Here is a 19,092-nt window from a genome sequence, read left to right on the forward strand (position 1 = left end):
GAAACAAAATGGAAAGTTTAGAAGAACGAAAGCTGGAAACTAATTTCCAAAACTATGTGGTTATTTTCTAAGCCTGGTCTCTTCTGAGCAGCATGCAAAAATTCTTAGTAAGATTCCTGGAGACAATTTCATATCATTTTCAAAGGTTTGTAGTGGGCTCGTGCAGTTTTTAAGCGAGCAAAATGAAAAAAATACTGTGAGATGTGATTCATCACTGGGAATGGTTTACCTCAATATGCTTCTTGGTCCTGTTGCAGAGACAGCTCAGCTATCCATGAAGTACCTGTGAACTGCAGTAACCTGGCTGATTAAGAAAATCCTGCCCAGATATTGGCTCTTCAGTACCTCAGGCTATACTCAAGACAGTCTGGATGCTCCTCCACAATCAGCTAAGCTGTCCATGACACAGGTATGGAAACTCCTGAGAGGGTGAGCAACCTTGCTCTGCAGTTACCCTGCACCAGCTTCTTTAAAGCCAGTTAACATCTTTCTGTGCTACACTCCTCTCTGCAATGCCCTGAAATTCAGAAGGGTTTTTAAGTGTGTAAAAATCCCTGCAAATTGAGTATCAGATGCAACAAACAGCACGGCACACTTCAGCTACCAGTTATTTCAGGAAAAAAAGGCCTAAACTTCTTGGACACTTTTAGAACATAGCCCCACAGCTTTTCCCTCTCCTTGGTCTCCTCTGCACCCTCTTGCATAGGCTGGGCTCACAGAAGAGCTGGCTGTGTGTCAGGGCAGGCCTTTCTCCAACCACCTGCTTGTGCCATCCCGTCACAGTATGTAAACATGCAGCTGCTGGCAAAAGCACTGTGCACCTGCCTTCCTTCTCTCTTTCTCAGTGACAATACCCACTCCCACAAGCAAGTGGTACTGCAGTGGTATAATATTGCAGCTTTCTCCCAGGTGAGTTGTTGGATGCAGATCGTGAAGTATTGACACAATTAACATCATCTGCATTTAAACTCCAGGAGACTTGGCTTGGTGTGTGCTGGGCAGGCTGGTCTTCATCACTTTGCAGGCGGTCTTCTCTTTGCAGAGACCAAAATATCTCTGAAGCCTACAGTGAGTCTCACCTGCGTGCTAGACAAGACGTACAGAGCTCACAAGACGGCACTCTGCTATGGGTAATGGGGTCCTCTGTCATCTTGATTTCATCTAAAACATAAGTCAAGAGTAGATATGCTTGGAATAGAATAAAATAAAATCCAGATCACGAACGTCAGGAACATCACAAAATGTAAACCAGCCTTTCACTGATCAAAACCATCCCATGCCCTGCAAGCCTCCTCCCAGCCAGTTCAGCCTCACCCAAGATGACATTTTCTCCAGCCATTAATATTCAGTCGTCATCAGTGAGGGCCCAGCCAGAGACCCAGTAAAGGCCACAGCCTCCTTGAGGTCATAAGGTTGCCAGCAGCGGGGCAGATCAGAGGGTCTCACTGTAGCTGACGCATGGGTTGGTTTCCTCACAGAGTTCCAGCTGCACGCTGGAAGAAAACCAGCGCTTGGCACAGCCCACGCTGCAATTGAGGGTGGTCCGGTAAATGTTCTTGGCACGCTTAGGAAAAATGATTGTCGTGCTCTGAAACCTCAGTGGCTTCTGGCGGGGCTCGAAGATCAGCTGGGACTTGTAGTTCCGCCAGGTGCAATTGGGCGCAGCGATGACTGTCTCACTGTAGGTGGTGACGGTGGGGATGGGGCCGTAGAAGATGTCATCCCTGTAATGCTTCTCAGAGTCATACTTCACCTCGGAATTACACCTACAGAGGACAACAAGGTATCAAAAACAGCCTGGCATCAAAGGAGAGAGGATAAACAGAACTCTTCTCAACCCCTTGGAGCTGGAAACATCTGTGCTCTCTTAGCGCTCAGACACTAGAACAGATGTAAACTCTACAACCCAATGCACAGGGCCAAGAGGACTCCTTCCTGCTGGGTGCATCTTGGCAGAATCCCACCTTGTAAAGCTACCTCAGCATTTCTGCAGTTGACTTAGACTGTATGCTCATGCCAGGACAGAAAGGACCTTGCTGCACTGGCTCCAAGCAACCTGCTTTTTCCTTTGTCTTCCCCTTTTTTCTTTACACTGTCTTGCCATCAGAGCACGAAGAGCACAAAGACAGCCACAATCAGCTTTGTGCTGGGAGGTGAGGGGTGAAGCTGCTCATTGGGGCCTACAGAAAAATACAAGCAAGGGCCAAATAGCTGGTCAAGGGCCAAATAGCTGGAAAGGGATGCTGTGGACTGTGGGTGGGCACAAAGGAAGTGGCCACACTGACAACTCTTAAATGAAGAACCCTACAAAACACAGGATGTCACTGTGCTGCATCTCCAGAAGGGATGGATGGATACCAGGCCACGCAGAGCACTCTCCCTAGAACCTTTGGCCACTGTGAGCTGTACGACTTTCAGTCCTTTGCCCCTTCCCCAAATGCTCCTCTGGCACTCAGCAGCCAAAGAATGTGCAGCTCCACATAAAAAAAAAAGATTAAAAGCTGGGTGTGTGCTTGTCATTACCTCTACCCGGAGGGGGGTTGACTGATTGTGCACTGTATGTAATCTGAGCTGCTGTAATGTATTTTGCACAGCTAGGGTGTAAGCAAGTCATTCAGCATGCATAAAACAAGGCTCCAATGTAATCACCATAAAAACATGCCCGCCAGCAGTTCCTCAGCAAGCAGAGATTTACTGGGGTACATTTCCAGAGAGACGTCCCCATAGGTTGGGGGGGGTGGGAATTGGGTTTAGTCCTCCCACCATCCCTGCTCTAAGCTGTGCGTAACTGCGCTCCATGCTGTTTGCAGAGCACATTCCACACCAGCAAAGGAAGAGCAGAACAACGTTTATCCACAGGCCATTGCCTGCGGTTCCACAGGAGGTCAGAATACCTCAGTCACTGGCTGGAAAGACCACCCCGTCATGAGGAGATGGTTTTATATCTGTGAACTCATCTAGAGTTGGTTTCTCTGCTGCAAGGGATAACAAAAACAGGTACCAATTATAAGGGTGTAGCTGAGGATACAAGACAGCAGGACACAGCGTAGGCCAGCAAGCCTACAGAAGGTCACAATTTTCTCTCATAGCCTTGGAAATGAGCTGGCCTTGGAAGGAAAGTCTTCCTCTCTTACAACCTCCACCTCTGCTGCTGTCAGTGTCTTTTTAATTCAGGCGTTACCCTCCTACCTGTCTGTATCTTCTTTCCCATCCAAATGACCATGACTCCCATTTGTAATCACATTTAATTTTTTGCAGAAGAAAAAGCACCAAGAAAAGGACAGACATCCCCACTCACCCAACCCAATCCCATCTGTACCTAATTTCCTGCATGGGCTCAGGGTTGACCTCAATGCTTTCTCCAAAAAACACAGGGTACATTCGAGGTCTTATCTCCGACACAGACGGGTTCAGGAGCAGGCAAGGCATCTGCAGGGAGGAACAGTGCTGTGAGTGATGGGACACACTGGCATAAGCTGGCATAGTTCATATGATGCTGTGACTGGGAGCTGAGCAGCCATCAACAGTCACAGCATTGACAGGAGACAGCAATGCTTGCAGCCTTGATGAACTTGGTCTCCTCAGAGTCCCATGGGAGACAGGGAAGGTGAAAACTCTTTAGCAATGAGAACAGATGACTGCAACAGTATCAGGACCAATTTCACTGCATACAAGCTAAGATCACATTGCTGGTGCTCAGCATCATTAAGTTTCCCCTCATAATACCTTTTCCTAGGTTTGCAGGTAAGGCACTCCACCCCATGCTGAAAGCTCAAAGGGGAGGACCACTGTGAAGATGAAAAAACAAAAAGAAGCCTAAAGATGGTTTGCATAGGGAAGCCCTGCACAGACAGGTCTTGCACAGACAAATCCTGCACAGGCCTCGCATCAAGTTGCCTTGATTCTGATCTGCCACCTGCGCTGCCTCTACTTCCAGCTTCCTTCCAGCTCTCAGGACTGGTGTGATGCAGTGAGCTGCCCCCCAGCTCCCACCACCACCCACATCCCCACCTCGGTCTGCCCAGCTCATCACTCCAGGTATGGGACTGCCAGTACTCCATGCTGCAGTATCTGGTCTCTGAATGTTAAACTTTCCTTCTTCCTTTCTTGTTTCTCATAAGAATTGCAATTCTTTAGCACTTTTCATTAACCAGTGGTCAGTTCTAAATCAACAAAAAAACTCCAACCAAACAGCTTCTCTAGCTGCAAGCTCTTACAAAGACAAAGCACAAAGAAGGGCTCTGACGTAACACAGATGTAACCACATCTGCCAACTTAAAGGATGTGGCACTACTTGAGTCGTACATGTATATATATTCTTATAATACACATAAATACATATGTGCTGCAAATAATGTAACCCTTAGAACAACCCTTGGTAGGTTAGCAACTGAAGTCTCCATGCCAAAAGCAGCTGGCTTGCTCTGGGGGATGTTCTAGTTAACCATGCACAGGTGAGCACTAGGGTCACACTGTGGCCTCTGCAATGCAGGAAACAAGCTTCAAGATAGGACTTTGTAATAAATAGAGCTTCTCTCAATCATGGATTCTTAAGACTAATTTCATCCTGAAGTTAAATTACTCTGACAAACTGTCACAGTCCAGCCTAGGCTCCCCTGCCCAGTACAAAAATGAATAATCCTACTTCTTAATAATGGAGTGTCCTTATTTATCAGTTCTCACATGTAGCGACCCTGTGTCTAGACCCAGCCCAGAAGCTAATTAAGCCTAATCCTGGAAAAATGTCATTGTGGGTTTTGATCCTTGCCACTTTTCTGTCAGCAGCAATTTATGATGCACAGGGACACAGGGTCTCTTTAAAGGACATGGCTGGCAGCCACTGGCCAGGGCTGAAAGTTTTCAAGGTGACTGAAAAGCTCACAGAGATTTTCCACTTTTCACCATGCATAAGCCATGCGTGCTGGAATCAATCATTTTTCATCTGTCTCTTGGTCAGTCAGACAACCTTGGGACTCATGGTACCGCTGAAGGTAGCTCAGGATACAGAGAAACTGGCTTGCTCTTCCCATGCCACTTCCCTCTGCCCTCCCCAGCACCTTCTGGCTGGCAGGTACAGGAGCAGCACTGGAGCTGTGGCCCAGTCCGTGCTTCCAGTGCTGTGCAAGGTACCCCAGCTTGTGCCCTGTCCTGTACCCCATGCAGATCACCACAGTGTTCCCCAGCTCATCCCTCAGCTGGTGTCAACTGGCAAAACTTCCCTGAGCCCACTCAATAGCATCAGCTCAGAGTGTCTGAGGTCTGGTTTTCTCTGGTGGCTCGGGCTTTCTGCCTGAGGGTAAAGCAAAAAATGTCATTGCTTCATCTGAATTCTCCAAGCCCTTCAATTCTGAGTCCCAAAGCCACAAAACTATTTATTCTTTCCACACTGAAACATCTCTGCACTCTCCTACAGTGTTAAAACTGTAACATTAAATGGCTAACCCTTCTTCTCAACTATTTCTGTTCCACTGTCAAGAAGGACAATGCCTGAATGGCTATGAGTGGGAAAATAAAGAGCATCCTTGCTAGATTAGCACAAGAGAAATTCTGGTACTGTTAAAGAGTTCTGCGAAGTACTGTACTAAAGAAATAATTTGAAAGAAACAATTTCAGTGCTCCCAGGGAAACAAACCTTCACACTTCTTGCTAACATATGCTGACATTAAGCATGTTCTGTATGTCCCTGGAGACAAGGATGCAGGAGGCAACATCCTTCCTGTGGTTCAGTGGGAATATTCCTGGGGCATCTGACCCCCAGTGTTTTGCTGCTCAGACAGAGCAAGGGCACAAAGGCCAACACTGTCTGTTGAAATCCCAAGTCCCGCAGCAGGGAACAGGAAACAAGAACATGCTGCAGAAACAGTACCCATCCACATGGAGGATTGGAGGCTCTGTCATGCATGACTGAAACCAGAGTCCGAAAGTTGCCACTGAATTTGGTGACAGTTGGATTTACTTCTCTCCAAGTCAGCTCTGAATGGAGTGGTGATGAGACTATTTGCACTGCGGGTTAGCTCACCTAGTCCTAGGCAGGGAAGGGTAAAAAAGGGAATGATGCATTTCACCCAAATAGCATTAGCTTATTGCATTTCACCCAACTAGCATTAGCTTGAGATCTGCAGATGAGGCTTGATTAGTTCAGAAATCTGGGACGACTGCAGACTGGAGACTTCTGCCACCAGAGACCATTAGGAATTCACACTTTTCTACCATGAGCAGTGCCATGAGCTGCTGGTGGGAAACCCTGAATGTCACCCAGAATTCTGCAGACTTAAATAATTTACAAAGCATGCTCTAAAAATAGAGATCATCTGTAAGACCCCACAGTCTGCTCACCAAGAAAGTGCATTGCTTGTACAGAGTGGAAGGGTCACTAAACAGTGAGCACAGATTTTACAGAGCAGCAACTGAAAGGAACTTCAGGTGACTTCTCATTTTGCCTCTGGGTGATGTTCTGAAATGCCTGCTCCTGAATCTCACATGGAGCTTGGAAGCACGTAACAGGGCACACAAGCTTTCCAAAAGATTTGTCTTTGGGGTTGAAATGTTGTATACTTGACATGTGCCAAAAGCTGGCTTTTTGGCAACAGTCTGACACCATCTCCTTCCAATCTATTTTAAGGTAGAAACAAATCAAATATGTTCTGCTTGTTCAAAAAAACCCAATAAGTACTGACTCAATTATTTTTCCTTCTGCACAGGAACAGTTGAAAGAATAGAAACACTGGACTTCTGACCTCCCTAGAGAAAATGATGACCTTTGGCTCATTTCTATCAATCACTCAGCAATCTCAAGACACTTCAGAAATAAGGTGAGTTTCTTTCCAGCCCTGCACCACAGATGAGCTAAATTGAGCAGATGGAGAGGAGAAACCCATGTCTTTAGAGAAGGCTGCCCACAAGCAATCCACAAGTCAAGGTCTGTTTATCCAAAGAAACCCTAGGACTGCTTAGCTGGAAGACTACAGATAGGACCTAATTAATCTGTCTTAACCAGCAAAGGGTTAAAGTATTATTAAAACACATTAGTGATTTCTTGTTTGGCTGCATTTTTCCCTCTGCCTTACCTCTGATGCCTCTCAGGCATGTAAGGGCCTGGGCAGCTATGTTCTTTTTTCAAGCAGCATATAAATAAATACACCCCCAAAAACTCATTTACTAAAGGGAATTCCATCTACTGCTGATCAAGTGCACTTATTTTATGCTAACTTAAGTACTGTGAGGGACTTCTTGCTTTAGAACTGATGCATGCCCTTCAGTTCCATGTCATGGCTTCATACCCACCAGAAACGACAGGATCAGTTCCTGGATCTTGGGGATGTTTAGACCCCAGAGTTCCTAAACGGCAGCAAAAAGAATACAGTGGGCAGCACAATCTTATTTTACACCTAATAATTAATTAAAGTTAGTAGGTTCTGTTTAGGTGTTTTTCACTTTGTTATTTTAAAGAAATAGAAGCAGAGTTACAGTAAAAAAAGTGCCATGAAATTGGCCCTGAGTGTTCCTGTAGCTTCTAGACTTCAGGCAGCAAAGCAGCAAGAAAGGAAGGAAATTAATGTGACTTGAAAAATAGAAACCCTCCAAAAAATGTTTCCCCAGAAAGCAAGACAGATCAGAGCAGACTGACTCCTTTAGCTATGGTCATTATGTGGAAGGCACTAGGATTTGGCATTAGCTCCCTAGGGACTGTAAGGGGAAACAGTTTTCCAAGCACCACGACTCTAAACAGGATACAGCTTGCCAAGTTCCCAGCTCCTAACTTAGCTAGGGCATAAGCAAATCTCTCACCACGTTTTCCCACTATGGCAACATGTCAGGTCTACGAAAATGTCACTTTACTCAGCTGTTATTTACAGCTGTAATGAAAGATCTAGCTGAATTATTTGATACACATCTCCATTCTCCACTCTAGCTGATAAGCAGTATTTGTTTAACAGACCATTTATTTTCCCAGTATCTTCATGTATTGCATATTACAAGTAATTTATACTAGAGCCGGATGAGATTTTATTTGGAGGTGATAACAGTAAATGAAATATAAAGCAGGGCTTTATTACTTCAAAGAATTAATCCTTCCTGTCTCCCATTTCAAGTGGGAAATGTCTTACTTTGCTTATTGCCATGTGTTACATACGGATGCAACAGAAATTGAACAGCTAGAAGACACCACCCTAGATATAGTCACATTTTTTAGGAAAGATGATGACTCCTCTGAACTTTTGCTTGCCTTTATCACAAACTGCCTGAATCAAGATCACATGCCTGCCCATCCCACATGTGACTGTCACAGAGGTGAGCACACTAACTTGTGTGTACTACATAACCTTTTCTCTGCTAATGCCACCCATAACAGACTGATGCCAGCTGAAAGACTTGCCCAGTCCCATCTCATTTCCACAATACTCACAGACCCTTTGTGGCAGCAGGCACTGTGCCAACAGTGGATGTTATGACACGTATTTGCACACCAGTCCCTGGAGAAACCTTTCTGCTGGGTGCTAGCAATGCATGCTGCTCGCTGACACCCTTTCTCCATTTGGGAGATCTGAGCCATTAAGCACTGCACAGCAGCAGCTCTATCAGAACAGGCTGGAGCCAGGATCAGGTGGGTCTCAGAGGAACTAGACCTTGACCTGCCCTGAAGAGACATCTGTCACAGTGTGCAGATAAGGTGAGGCCCACTGCCATTCCTCTCTTCCCTCTCCTTCACTGCTGGTGTTGAACCTAGGAGGAGGAGAAGTGGGACCACATTCAGAATCAGGTGGGCCAAGGCGCAGAGAAAAGCCAGCTGTGGTTACACTCTGCCAGGCCGCAGACATGGTGACCAGCAAGCAAAAGCTGAAATCACCACCAACCTCTGCCAGGGGAATTCCTGTGGGATCCCACCCTGTGGGAGTGGATCAGAAGTGGGTCAGGATGCCAGGCAGCAAACGCCAAGCCCCGAGGCAAGCCATGCTGCTGTGCCATGCTCTCCACACGAGCCTGGAGCTTTCCTCAGTTGCTGAAACCCATGTGGACTTAGGAAGACGTCACCTGCTTTGGGTGCAGGCTGCGAGCTGGCTCAGGTTGGGGTGTTTCTCACATGTGCTTTCACTGGAGGTGTCAGCTGGTCTGCAAGTCAGGTATTGCATGGAAACATTTTGATGGCTACGTTCCCCACCCAGTCCCCAGAAGACAGCCCCCTTTTCCTGAAGCACTTTCAGTGCAGAACAAAATGCAGGCTCTGTGGCCCCAAGGGTCCTTCAAGATATGGCAATTCGGGGAGAAGGCATGCATGCTGACCTGGACACCACTGATGGAACCATGCCCACAAAGTCTACAATACAAGGCAAAAACACTCCTCCACAGTGCTAAAGATGAAGCTGGAATCTCCTCCCACAAGACTGATTCCAATGCTGCCCTGCTGTCAAAAATATACATAGGAATTCCCTACGTGGGGGCATTCATCTGACAGCTGATCCACTGGGATAGACCCATGGAAGTCAGCACTCACTGAGACAAGCTGAATTTGTAAATGTTTAGTATTTCAGATAAAACTGAACTTGTTGCAGAGGCAACGGCAGTGGGAAGGAACAAGAAGTATGCAGCTTCAAGAAGTCACCATGGATGGTTCTGCAGAAGGACGTGGTCCTGATCTCCTCTCATATCCTTGAGGAGCAATGCTATTGGATGCTAAGCACTTATTTCAGCACAGCATTAGTGAGAGCTCACAATCAGCCCTTCTGGCCTAAAACTATACCCACGGGCAACAAAACAGGGAAAACTCTAAGCACATCTGGCTACCTTGATATCACTTCATTCCCTGCCCTTCCAGCAACTGCTTCTTCGTGTGCAATATCAGAGATTTATTTCACTGTACATATGTTCCTTATGGCCCAGCATTACAAGCAAAGCCTAGGGAATTCAGCCCTAAGAATCAATTTAATCATGTTTCAGATTTATAGGTCAGAACTAGGAAAAAGTCACCTTCTATTTTCTTTAGGATATTTGCATTTCAGCAGAAAACAATTAGCAAATTCCCTAAGTGGGTTTTATTTGAATAAGTAAGAGCCAATTTCTTCTGCACTGCAAGTAAAATGTAAGGAGAAGGAAAAAAAAAAAAAGGTTCCTAAATGGTGTTGAACTTGTGGTATTTATGACTCTGGCCCCAAATTGCCTTTCATATTTTCTTGGATCCCAAAGCTGCAGCCAAATTGGCTGGTTAAATGGGAATAAATGGTGCATTGTCTTTGAAACAAAGTCATACTTATTAAAGAGAAAAGAGTTTACTTTTTCAAAGTCACACTTAATGACACAAAGCAGGGAGAGCATGCTTACACACAAGGAAGCCTTCGATAAGGGCATGCAATCTCGTTTCAGTCTGCACGAGAAGAGCTCTCCTAGAGCAGAAAAATCCCTCCACATATTTGTGAAGTTAGAGCAAAATAGCTGACTGCAAAAGAACGCAACTGGGTTCAGCCTGGTGGTTTTGATAGGTCGGAGCAGTATGAAATCCTTCCCACAGATCTGGAATGTTGTTTTCTTCACCTGACAGCAATTTATTGTAACTGCACATGCTAGAATGTTGGCCGTTAGTAACTGAGCTTATATATGCTTTTATGGCATTATACCACAAAGAATGCAGACTGCGTTCCTGGTTCTGTCACGTTTATAAGCAAAACGAACACAAATATAATAAGTGATTAAAAAAACATGCGTTGGTGTGCAGAGAGCTGCAATTATTGATCTGCCAACTCTGCATGCTCTGATGAACAGCGGAGCAGTGAAGTTAAACACACTCGTGGATTGTGTAATTGCTTATAGATCGGAAAGCCCTTGTTAAATCGTAAGATTAAAGCTAATTAGGCACTGAAATGCTCCCTACATTTCTCCTGTTCTCTTAACAGCTGTAAGTGGAGTGTTGGCAATGAGCAGTGAAACTCTCCATGCAGTCCAGAGAAAATTCCATATACCAAACAGAGAGCGCAGTCCTGCACCACTCCAATCAAAGCAGTCAAATTAGTTTCAGTATCTTTGCAGTTGTCTGTACCTACAAAATGCACAGAAATATCTGCACTATATGGCACCCACCCCTGAGCAGCAGGAGCCCAGTGCTGCCTGTGCGGCTCAAGTATGATATTAAAAAAAAAAATCAGAAAAAAAATCTAAGCTGTTCCTCTAAATTGTTTAAAATGTTCGTTTGCATTGTTTGTGTTCAAAGAAAGAAAAAGAACTTGAAAATATAATTTGCTTTACACAGATCATAGGAAAAACTACTTCCCCCCACACACACCCTTCAGGAGCATTAGAACTCTCAGTCCCATCAGACCAAGAACCAGAGTAGTTTTTTCTTACCCTCTTTCGTCTCTGATACCTAAGGGCTTTCCTGAGAGCAGTGGTGGCTGGCTGTCATCTATCACAGGAACGGAGGCCATCACACCCCCACCGCTGACCTCTGCAGACACCTCTACTCCAGCTCTTCTGAGCCAGCAAGCATTCATTCATTTTCCTCCCACATTTTATTTTACAGACATGTAGCAACAGCCGGATCCCACCATCCCAGAGGAACGTGGGTAACTCTCGGAGCCTACAGTGCCATCGGACCGCCCGCAGGTAAGGCTGCGCAGCCGTGAGAGGTCGTTAGTGGGTTTCAGATTTGATCTCCCTATTTAACATCCCACACCCTCCCCACCGTACTCCGCCGAGACATTGTTCCTGGGGATGGTTCTGGCATATCTGACAGCATAATACGCTAAAATAGCCTCAGAACTTGAGAAAGAAGATGAGGGCACGGTAAGTCATTGCAAAGCGTCCCTGCTGGGTAGAAGTGTGATCTGTCACCAACGCACAGGTAGATGAACTTTCCCCGCGGCAAGCTCAGAGCCGCGGACAGCTTTTCTTCCTCATAGAAGGCAATTAACTGCGCGCGATACACCTCCAAACGTCTTTGATACGTTAAAGAAACCCGAAAGGTCCCTGGGGTGAAGTTCCACCGTCCTTTAAAGCCCTGTCCCCCCATCGCCTCCGCTCTTACCCCTCTGCCGTCCTTGGCCTCGCGCCGCTGTCCCGGGGCCGGGGGGTCCGCGCCGCCGCCGCCCCCGGGCGAGAGGGAATAGAAAGGGGGGCTGGGGCTGGGGGGCAGCCCCGAGTCCGGGCTGTCCAGCAAGCCTTCCCGGCTCTTCTCCTTCAGGCTCTCGTCCATCCCTTGCAGCTGGAGGTGCCCTACCATGTCTGGGGGGCAGCGAGGCGGCCGCAGCGGGAGAAAACCCTCCGGCCGCGGAGGGACGGGAGGAGAAGGGCGCCCGGGGGGGCCCCGATTCCCGATGGCCGCCACCAGCCTGCCGCAGCCTGCGCCGAGCCGAGCGCGGCGGGGAGAGCCGGCATCGGCCGCGCTGGGCTGCCCGCCCCTACCCCGGCGCCGCGCCCGTCTGAACCGAGGGGAAGCGGAGGATGCGGGCGGCGATGCGGGCGGCGATGCGGGCGGCCCCGCCGGCAGGGAGCGCTGGGCGGGGAGCCGGAGCCCCGCGCTCCTCCACGCGCTGCTGCCGTCCGCCCGCCGCCTCTCGGCGGCACATTTATCCGGAGAGGGTGGGAGGGAGCCGGGGAGCGCCCTCCCCTTTCCCCGGCCCCCGGCTCTGCCCGGCTGTACGTTTTCGGGCTCTTCTGAAGTCCCAGCAGCGCGCTGCCGCCCTCTCCCAGCGGGCTTCGCCCCCCGGGACACACGAGGCCCCCGTGCGCCCGTCCGCCATCGGGGATCTGCGCTTCGCCCGCGCTGATCCCCATCACCCTGAGTTATCCCTCACGTCTGGATATCCCTTCGCTTCTGTCAGATGGTTGCCTCGCTCCTGGCTGGTTTTTACCTCACTTCTTTCACCCCCTCCCACCGTCCACCCCGGCAGTTTTTCCCCTCTGTATGAAGGAGCGTGGGCACGAGGGAGGAGCTCTTCCCAACAGCCACCGTTCTTCTTCATTTGGGGCGGCTGCGGCCACGCAGCGAGTGATGTGGCAGCACATCAGGCACACACACCCACCGTACCCCTCTCTGGTAGCCGTGCCCTCGTGGCGGCCCCTTTGATATTTCACAGCCCGAAAAACAAGCGTCTTTTTTCTTCAGCCACCTCCACAGCTGCAGGTTCACAGCCACAGAGGAAGTGGCCTCACCATCCCGGCTGTCATGTGCTTTGGCCACTGTGTGTAAGTGTGACTGGAGGGCATCCCAAAGCCCAGCACACTGTTACCCGAGAGGAGCTGGGTGCCAGCCCTGAGGTGGATGGGGCGGTTCTGTGAACCTCAGGGTTTGGAGAAGTAAGCGGTGGTTAAACAGGTGGGGCTCGCAGGAGCCAAGATGGATGTCCATTGCACAATAACTGGCAGACGTTAACAGTACCTTGTCCACAGTCCTGGTTATGTTTTTCTCATCATGTTTTCTCCCTACATAGAGTCCAGACTGTGAGAAATCTGGGGCAGGCCCACTCATAGTTCTCAGCCCGGTGGAGAAATCTGCAGCATGTAGGTTTCCCTGGGAAGCTGTTGATATCTAATTGGCCCAGCACCGTGCAGAACAGGGCCACAGCTGTTTGTGCTACTCTAACAAAAGAGTCCGTGAGCACAACATTTGTTAGGGCAGCTGATGAGAGTGTGGGGTGCCTGGTATGGCATCTCGTGATGAGGACTTCTGTGACCAGGCCCTGAAGTTGGCACAAAGTCCTCGGAAGTAGGTTTGATGCTGAAAGAGCCCTTGCTCCATCTCCAACAACAGGTCACATTTAGGGTGGTAGGTGACCTTGCCAGCTGATAAAGCTGGATTTGTTTAGCATCTTCTGCTCAGCTCAAAAGGAAAGGCCATGGATGCCCAAATCCACCCTTGACTGAGACGAGGGGCCCTTTTCACAGAGACTGAAGTGATTTGTATGTACTGAGCTGTGCAGAGGAATGTCACTGATTTATAAATGTCAAACAGGCTCTGAGCAGCCCACACACGAACCTCAGTGAATTCTTACCTCTGACCCACTCGTTGGCTCCAGCAGCCACACAGGCTGATTTAGGGCCCCTTACTGTAAGAGCTTTAACATCTCACACAGGCTATGGCTGATCCGAAAATGTCAAAGGGGATCAAAGGTCAAAATTTCCATAAATTAGGCCCTGGCTTGCTACCTATCACGTAATAGGATTCTCTAGGCAGTTAATGCTGGCTACACTACAGGCATTTAGTGCAGCAGTTCCCCTGCAGCCCAGTTCCCCTGCCCCTCTTCTGAACTGCTGAGACTGTATGTGCATGGAGAAGGGGTATCTTCAAAGCTGCTTTCCTCGGAGGAGAAAAAAGGAGCAGGACAAAGGACTCAGCAATGGGCAGGAGTGAGTATCCTATCCTTTGCTTCTGTACAGATATATTGTAGCTTGGTTAGCAACAGGAGATTTTTTTTCTGCTTCTTGATTTGAGAACCTATCATCCAGTATTTCCTGGATCTAAGTAAAGTATTTTTAGAATCAAATTTCAGCATGATGCACATTTTCAGCACAGTAGTTTAGAGTTTTCCAAGTTCCACGTTGCTGAAGCGTTGGGCAACGTTGAGCAGCCCCAAGCGTACACAGAGGTACAAACTTCACTTATCACTGGGTAAACTGCTGCTGACTTCTGCGGCATCTGTAGGCATGTATTATGGTGTTATCATTATTATTAATCTGTTTAGAGTTAGTACTGTGTCGTTCAACCAAGGTGGAGTGCTCTCATGTAAATCACTGGGTGGCAGATAGTAAGAAATGCCTCCTGTCCTGACAGCTATGATGGAAATAAGTTGTTTGTTGCTCAAAAGTCCTCCTGAAGCAACAAGGTCTGGTTCTTGGCAGGTAAAAATCTGGCTGAATAGAAATTCGTTGTGGGTATAGTGTGTAGACACACGTATATGTATCAGAATTGTTTGAATTGGAAGGGACCCTCAAAGGTCATCTAGTCCAACTCCCATTCAATGAACAGGGACATCTACAGCTCGATCAAGTGCTCAGAGCTCTGTCCAGCCTGACCTTGAATGTCTTCTAGGACAGGACCTATGCCACCTCTCTGGGCACCCTGTGCCAATGATTCACCATCCTTATTGTAAAAGACTTCTTTCTATCCAGTCTAAGTCTGCCTTCTTTAATTTGAAACCATTTCCCCTAGTCCTAATCACACAGAGCCTGCTAAAGAGTCCATCCCCTTCCTTCTCCTAGTCCCTCCTTAGATACTGACAGGTTGCTCTCAGGTTTCTCTGAAGCCTTCTCTCAGCCAGCTCTCTCAGCCTGTCCTTATAGAATAAGTATTCTATCCCTGGGATCATTCTTGTGGCCCTCCTCTGGACACACTCCAACAGTCCCTATACTGAGGACTCCCCATCTGGATGCAGCACTCCAGGTGAGGTCTCACCAGCGCAGAGTAAAGGGGCAGGATCACTTCTCTGACCTGCTTGGCCATGCTGCTTTGGATGCAGCTCAGGATACGGCTGGCCTTCTGGGCTGCAAGGGCACGGTGCTGGCTCGTGTCCATCTGGCCACCCAGCAGTGCCTTCAAGTCCTTCTCGATAAGGCTGTGCTATATCATTTTTTCCCCCAGCTTGTATTGATAGTGGGGGTTGCCATGACCCAGGTGCAGACCTTGAACTTGGCTTTGTTGAACCTCATGAGGTTCACCTGGGTCCACCTCTTGGGCGTGTCTAGGTCTTTCTGAATGACATCCTGTCCCTCAGGCACACTGACTGCACCACACAGCTTGGTGTCATCTGAAAAGGTGCTGAGGTGCACTTGATCCTACTGCTGATGCCAGACTAGCACAGAATGATGTAGCACAGGTGGGAAGTCGTGAGAGAGGCAGAGAGCCTTCCTAATGTGAGCAGCCCAGGTTCTGAATAAAAGCCCATGCCCTTCCTTGAATCCACGGGGATTTGAACCTCTGAATGCTCAGGTAGGTCCACTGCCTCCTGTATCCCTGGCTGTTCTCTTAGCTAGATTTGAGCACTTTAAGAATCTGCCATCCCACAGACATGGCAGAATGTCAGCATCATCACGTGCTAAGTTTCCTTCCACTGCTGCCAGGCATGAAAGAAAAATACAGTGAGAGAAGAAGTAGACAGGATACAAACACCTACATCGGGACTTTTTCTGAAACAGGCTGGGTGGCAAAATTGGAAGAATGCTAGGAATGTCCATTCTGGTTCACTGTCAAACCTGATCCTTCAGAACACCCACAGCATAACTAGCCCCAGTAAGAATGGCTCAGGCCACAGTTGGATGTAGCTATGCTCTTTGGTTCCCTTCAAAGAGGTTCAGCCTTTTCCTCCTCTTGAGAGTGGTTCTGAAGGGGACTGAAGCAGCAGAATCACACTGCAGGAACCACATGCATCCAGCCCAGATCTCCCTTGCCTCACACCTCCTGGAGGTTTTTTTCCTCAGCAAAAAATGAAGATGCCGTACTGCCATTCATTGCATGAATACAGATGATGTTAAACCACAGGAAGCACATCTGTAGTGCTGTACCTGGAAACCACAGGGAGTTGCTTCTGGGAACTCTCTCAGGAGATGGCTGGCCTCCTTGGAGCATGCTCAGGTACAGCCTTCCCAGGACATCGCAAGGGCTGGTAGCTTATTCCTGTCTCCCTTTAGTACTGCACTGTGTCAGTACTGCACTGTGGATGAAACCAGAACACTGTGCAGTTCTTTCAGGTCTTGGCTGCACCTGCTGTGGCCCTGTTATCCTTATCAGATAAACACTCCCTCATAGCAGTGACCTGGAAGAAACTGTCTAGCAAGAAATGGAAGCCAAAGCCTCAAAAACTCTTTTCAGGGGTCAGGAGTGGCTGTTCTTGGCAATAAATCAAAGGTAGAAAATTTCCTTCGAATATGTTGGACTTGACATAAAGGTAGTGTATCTCCCAACAGCAGACTTTGCTGCAGTCAGGGAGGATGATCTCTAAAGAACATGCACTGACTTGCATGCAGCAAATGTTCCTTTCAGTTTGTGCTGCACAGACTGAAGTGCAGTCGTTGCCACAATCAAGGCAAACAAAGTAACTGAATATATTACACAGTGAGAAAGGGTCCAAAGCTCAGAACAATAATCATAAAAGCTTCTGCAGACTCTGCTGGCCTTTGAGACGGGCACTACATGTAGTCTGTTCAATTGCCTGTTGCATCCAGTCAGCATTTGCTGATGCTGTTACACACTTGAGTCAAAACACAATTCCCTGCCTCTCTGCCCTGGCAAAGGACCTGCCCGTTATCCTGTGAAATTTCCTCTGCTTGTCTGTCAGGGCTGCTGTGCTGTAATCTTGGGAAATAATCAACAGTGAAACCATTCATAAATCACAGCTAACAGAAAAGATGCTGATAGCATCTTAAATTTCAAGTCGGCAAAGCCGTCATTTCAACAGTGACAGTCAAAAGGGAGATTAGGAATTCCTTTACATGGAAAAGTTTTTCTTGGAAGAGCAGCCTTCTCTTTGGTTGCCTATAAATACAGTCATGTGGATTTGATTTTTACATGGCCCTTCTGCCCGCTTGTGGGGAGCACTCTGCAACCCCAGTGGGCCTGTTCTAGCACCGAACGTGCGCACGGAGGACTGTGGTGGGATTTGAGAAAGTGAAGCATCGAAAGTAGAGAACTGAACTTTTGCTGGGTGCCAGCAGAGGCCAAATGGGCTGCTGGGGAGGCTGTGGCAAAATGTCCCACAGAACAAGATGCCTCTTGGCTCCAGTGCTCTGTCCTCTGGGTCTGACTGCAGAACAGAAGTATGACTCAGTCATTTCATGGTGCACAGTGAAGCGTTCAGATTTCATCTGCGCTTGGTGCTTAAGGCTGGAAGGGTACGGTGGAATCTGTAGACAAAAAGAGAATTTGGGTCTCAATTGACACCTCAGCTAGCAGAGAGGTGACTGTCTCTGACCCAAACCATCTCTTATCTTGCACTTTTCATTTGAAGAAACCACTTTGCAGAGGAAGAAAGGGAAGAGGAGTGCCTTTATGCGCTTCTTGCTCTCCCAGCCATGGATGACCAGCAGTGTACACAGCAGCTATCTTCAGGTTGAGAAGAGCTAGTCTTAGATAAGCTCTAAAGCCATGCTTATAACTTTCTCCTATACCCTGCCTGTTCAAGGGCAAGTCTGGAATAACATCTGCTTACAGCATGGTTTGCTGCTAACTACAACAAGCTCTATTTGAATAATTTCTTAGAGAATGCAGGACCAGAGGGGAGATGTAAATCCTCATTGAACAACTCACAGATTAAATTCTTGACTCAACACAAGTTACTGTAAGAATTCCTTCATGTTCTTGGCTAGTCTACCGGGGTAGTGTTGTGTCTCTTTGATTTATGACATATTATCCCTCTTCTAATGTCTCACAGTCAGTGGCTCGTTTCTTCTCCAGGTATCTACCCCATCTGGCGTGTTTGTAAAGCCTGGCAGGACAGCCACAGCTCTCAAGTTGCCTGTTGAGACATGGCATGTTGAAAACAGGTCATTGCACAGTGACATGTGATGGGCAGTAGAAGAGCTCATTCATCTCGTACATATAATTCCTACAGCTCTAAATAAGGTATGACATAAAAGAAATGATTTGTGCACCATATGGTGGCCTGGGGAATGGAAGGCCATCTTCTTCCAAGAACGGTAGCTGTCAACTTGTCACTTGTGGAAGGAAACCAAGAAAAGCAACTCCATAGTCAGCTTAAATTCACTGTACAGAAGCTGCATCATTGCCGAGAGTCCACAAATGGAAAAGAAAGAAGAAAGTCAGAATTCACTGTCTTAGGAAACTTTTCAAGTTAAAAGTCTTTGGTTCCCATGTCTAAGCTAATACACTACTGAAATCGAGTTGCTTCAGGATCTCAGCATCTCTCCTCATAAAAGAATGGAAGCTGTGAATTGAACTTTCTTGGAGGATATCAGCCCATAGATCCTGGAACTCAGTAACTTCCAGGATCATTCGTAGAAGTCACTGAGCTGAAAATCTCTTTTCCCTCTTTTTTATCCTTATCAGCAGGCTCTCAGCATATCCCTCACACACATATCTCCTCAATGGCTATCCAGGAATAGCCCCATGCCAGTGGGAATCTACTCAGCCTCTTTTGACTTCTGTAATAACCA

The 19,092-nt window shown here is 47.7% G+C and overlaps 1 protein-coding gene across 1 annotated transcript; it reads right to left on the minus strand.

Annotated features, from left to right (window-relative positions):
* Positions 1-877: 877 nt before the first annotated feature.
* RFLNA (refilin A) lies at positions 878-12,480 on the minus strand. Its single transcript, XM_065739141.1, has 3 exons — positions 12,014-12,480; positions 3,320-3,429; positions 878-1,766 (listed from the first exon to the last, which is right to left on the minus strand). The coding sequence occupies exons 1-3, from the start codon at positions 12,206-12,208 to the stop codon at positions 1,433-1,435; spliced, it is 639 nt and encodes a 212-aa protein (XP_065595213.1). The 5' UTR covers positions 12,209-12,480; the 3' UTR covers positions 878-1,432.
* Between the last annotated feature and the right edge of the window lie 6,612 nt (positions 12,481-19,092).

The sequence above is a fragment of the Cyrtonyx montezumae genome, unplaced genomic scaffold (genome assembly GCF_038088225.1).
Source record: "Cyrtonyx montezumae isolate F1298 unplaced genomic scaffold, pur_monq_1.0 scaffold_23, whole genome shotgun sequence".
Lineage (NCBI taxonomy): Eukaryota > Metazoa > Chordata > Aves > Galliformes > Odontophoridae > Cyrtonyx > Cyrtonyx montezumae.

What these genes read in the sequence shown, in the direction of transcription:
- RFLNA (XM_065739141.1), bottom strand. Translation starts at nt 12,208, where the DNA reads ATGGTAGGGCACCTCCAGCTGCAAGGGATGGACGAGAGCCTGAAGGAG. An exon ending in AGGCCAAGGACGGCAGAGGG is followed by an intron (nt 3,430 to 12,013) that starts GTAAGAGCGGAG and finishes TCCTCCCTGCAG; the next exon opens with ATGCCTTGCCTGCTCCTGAA. An exon ending in GAGCCCATGCAGGAAATTAG is followed by an intron (nt 1,767 to 3,319) that starts GTACAGATGGGA and finishes TGTCCTCTGTAG; the next exon opens with GTGTAATTCCGAGGTGAAGT.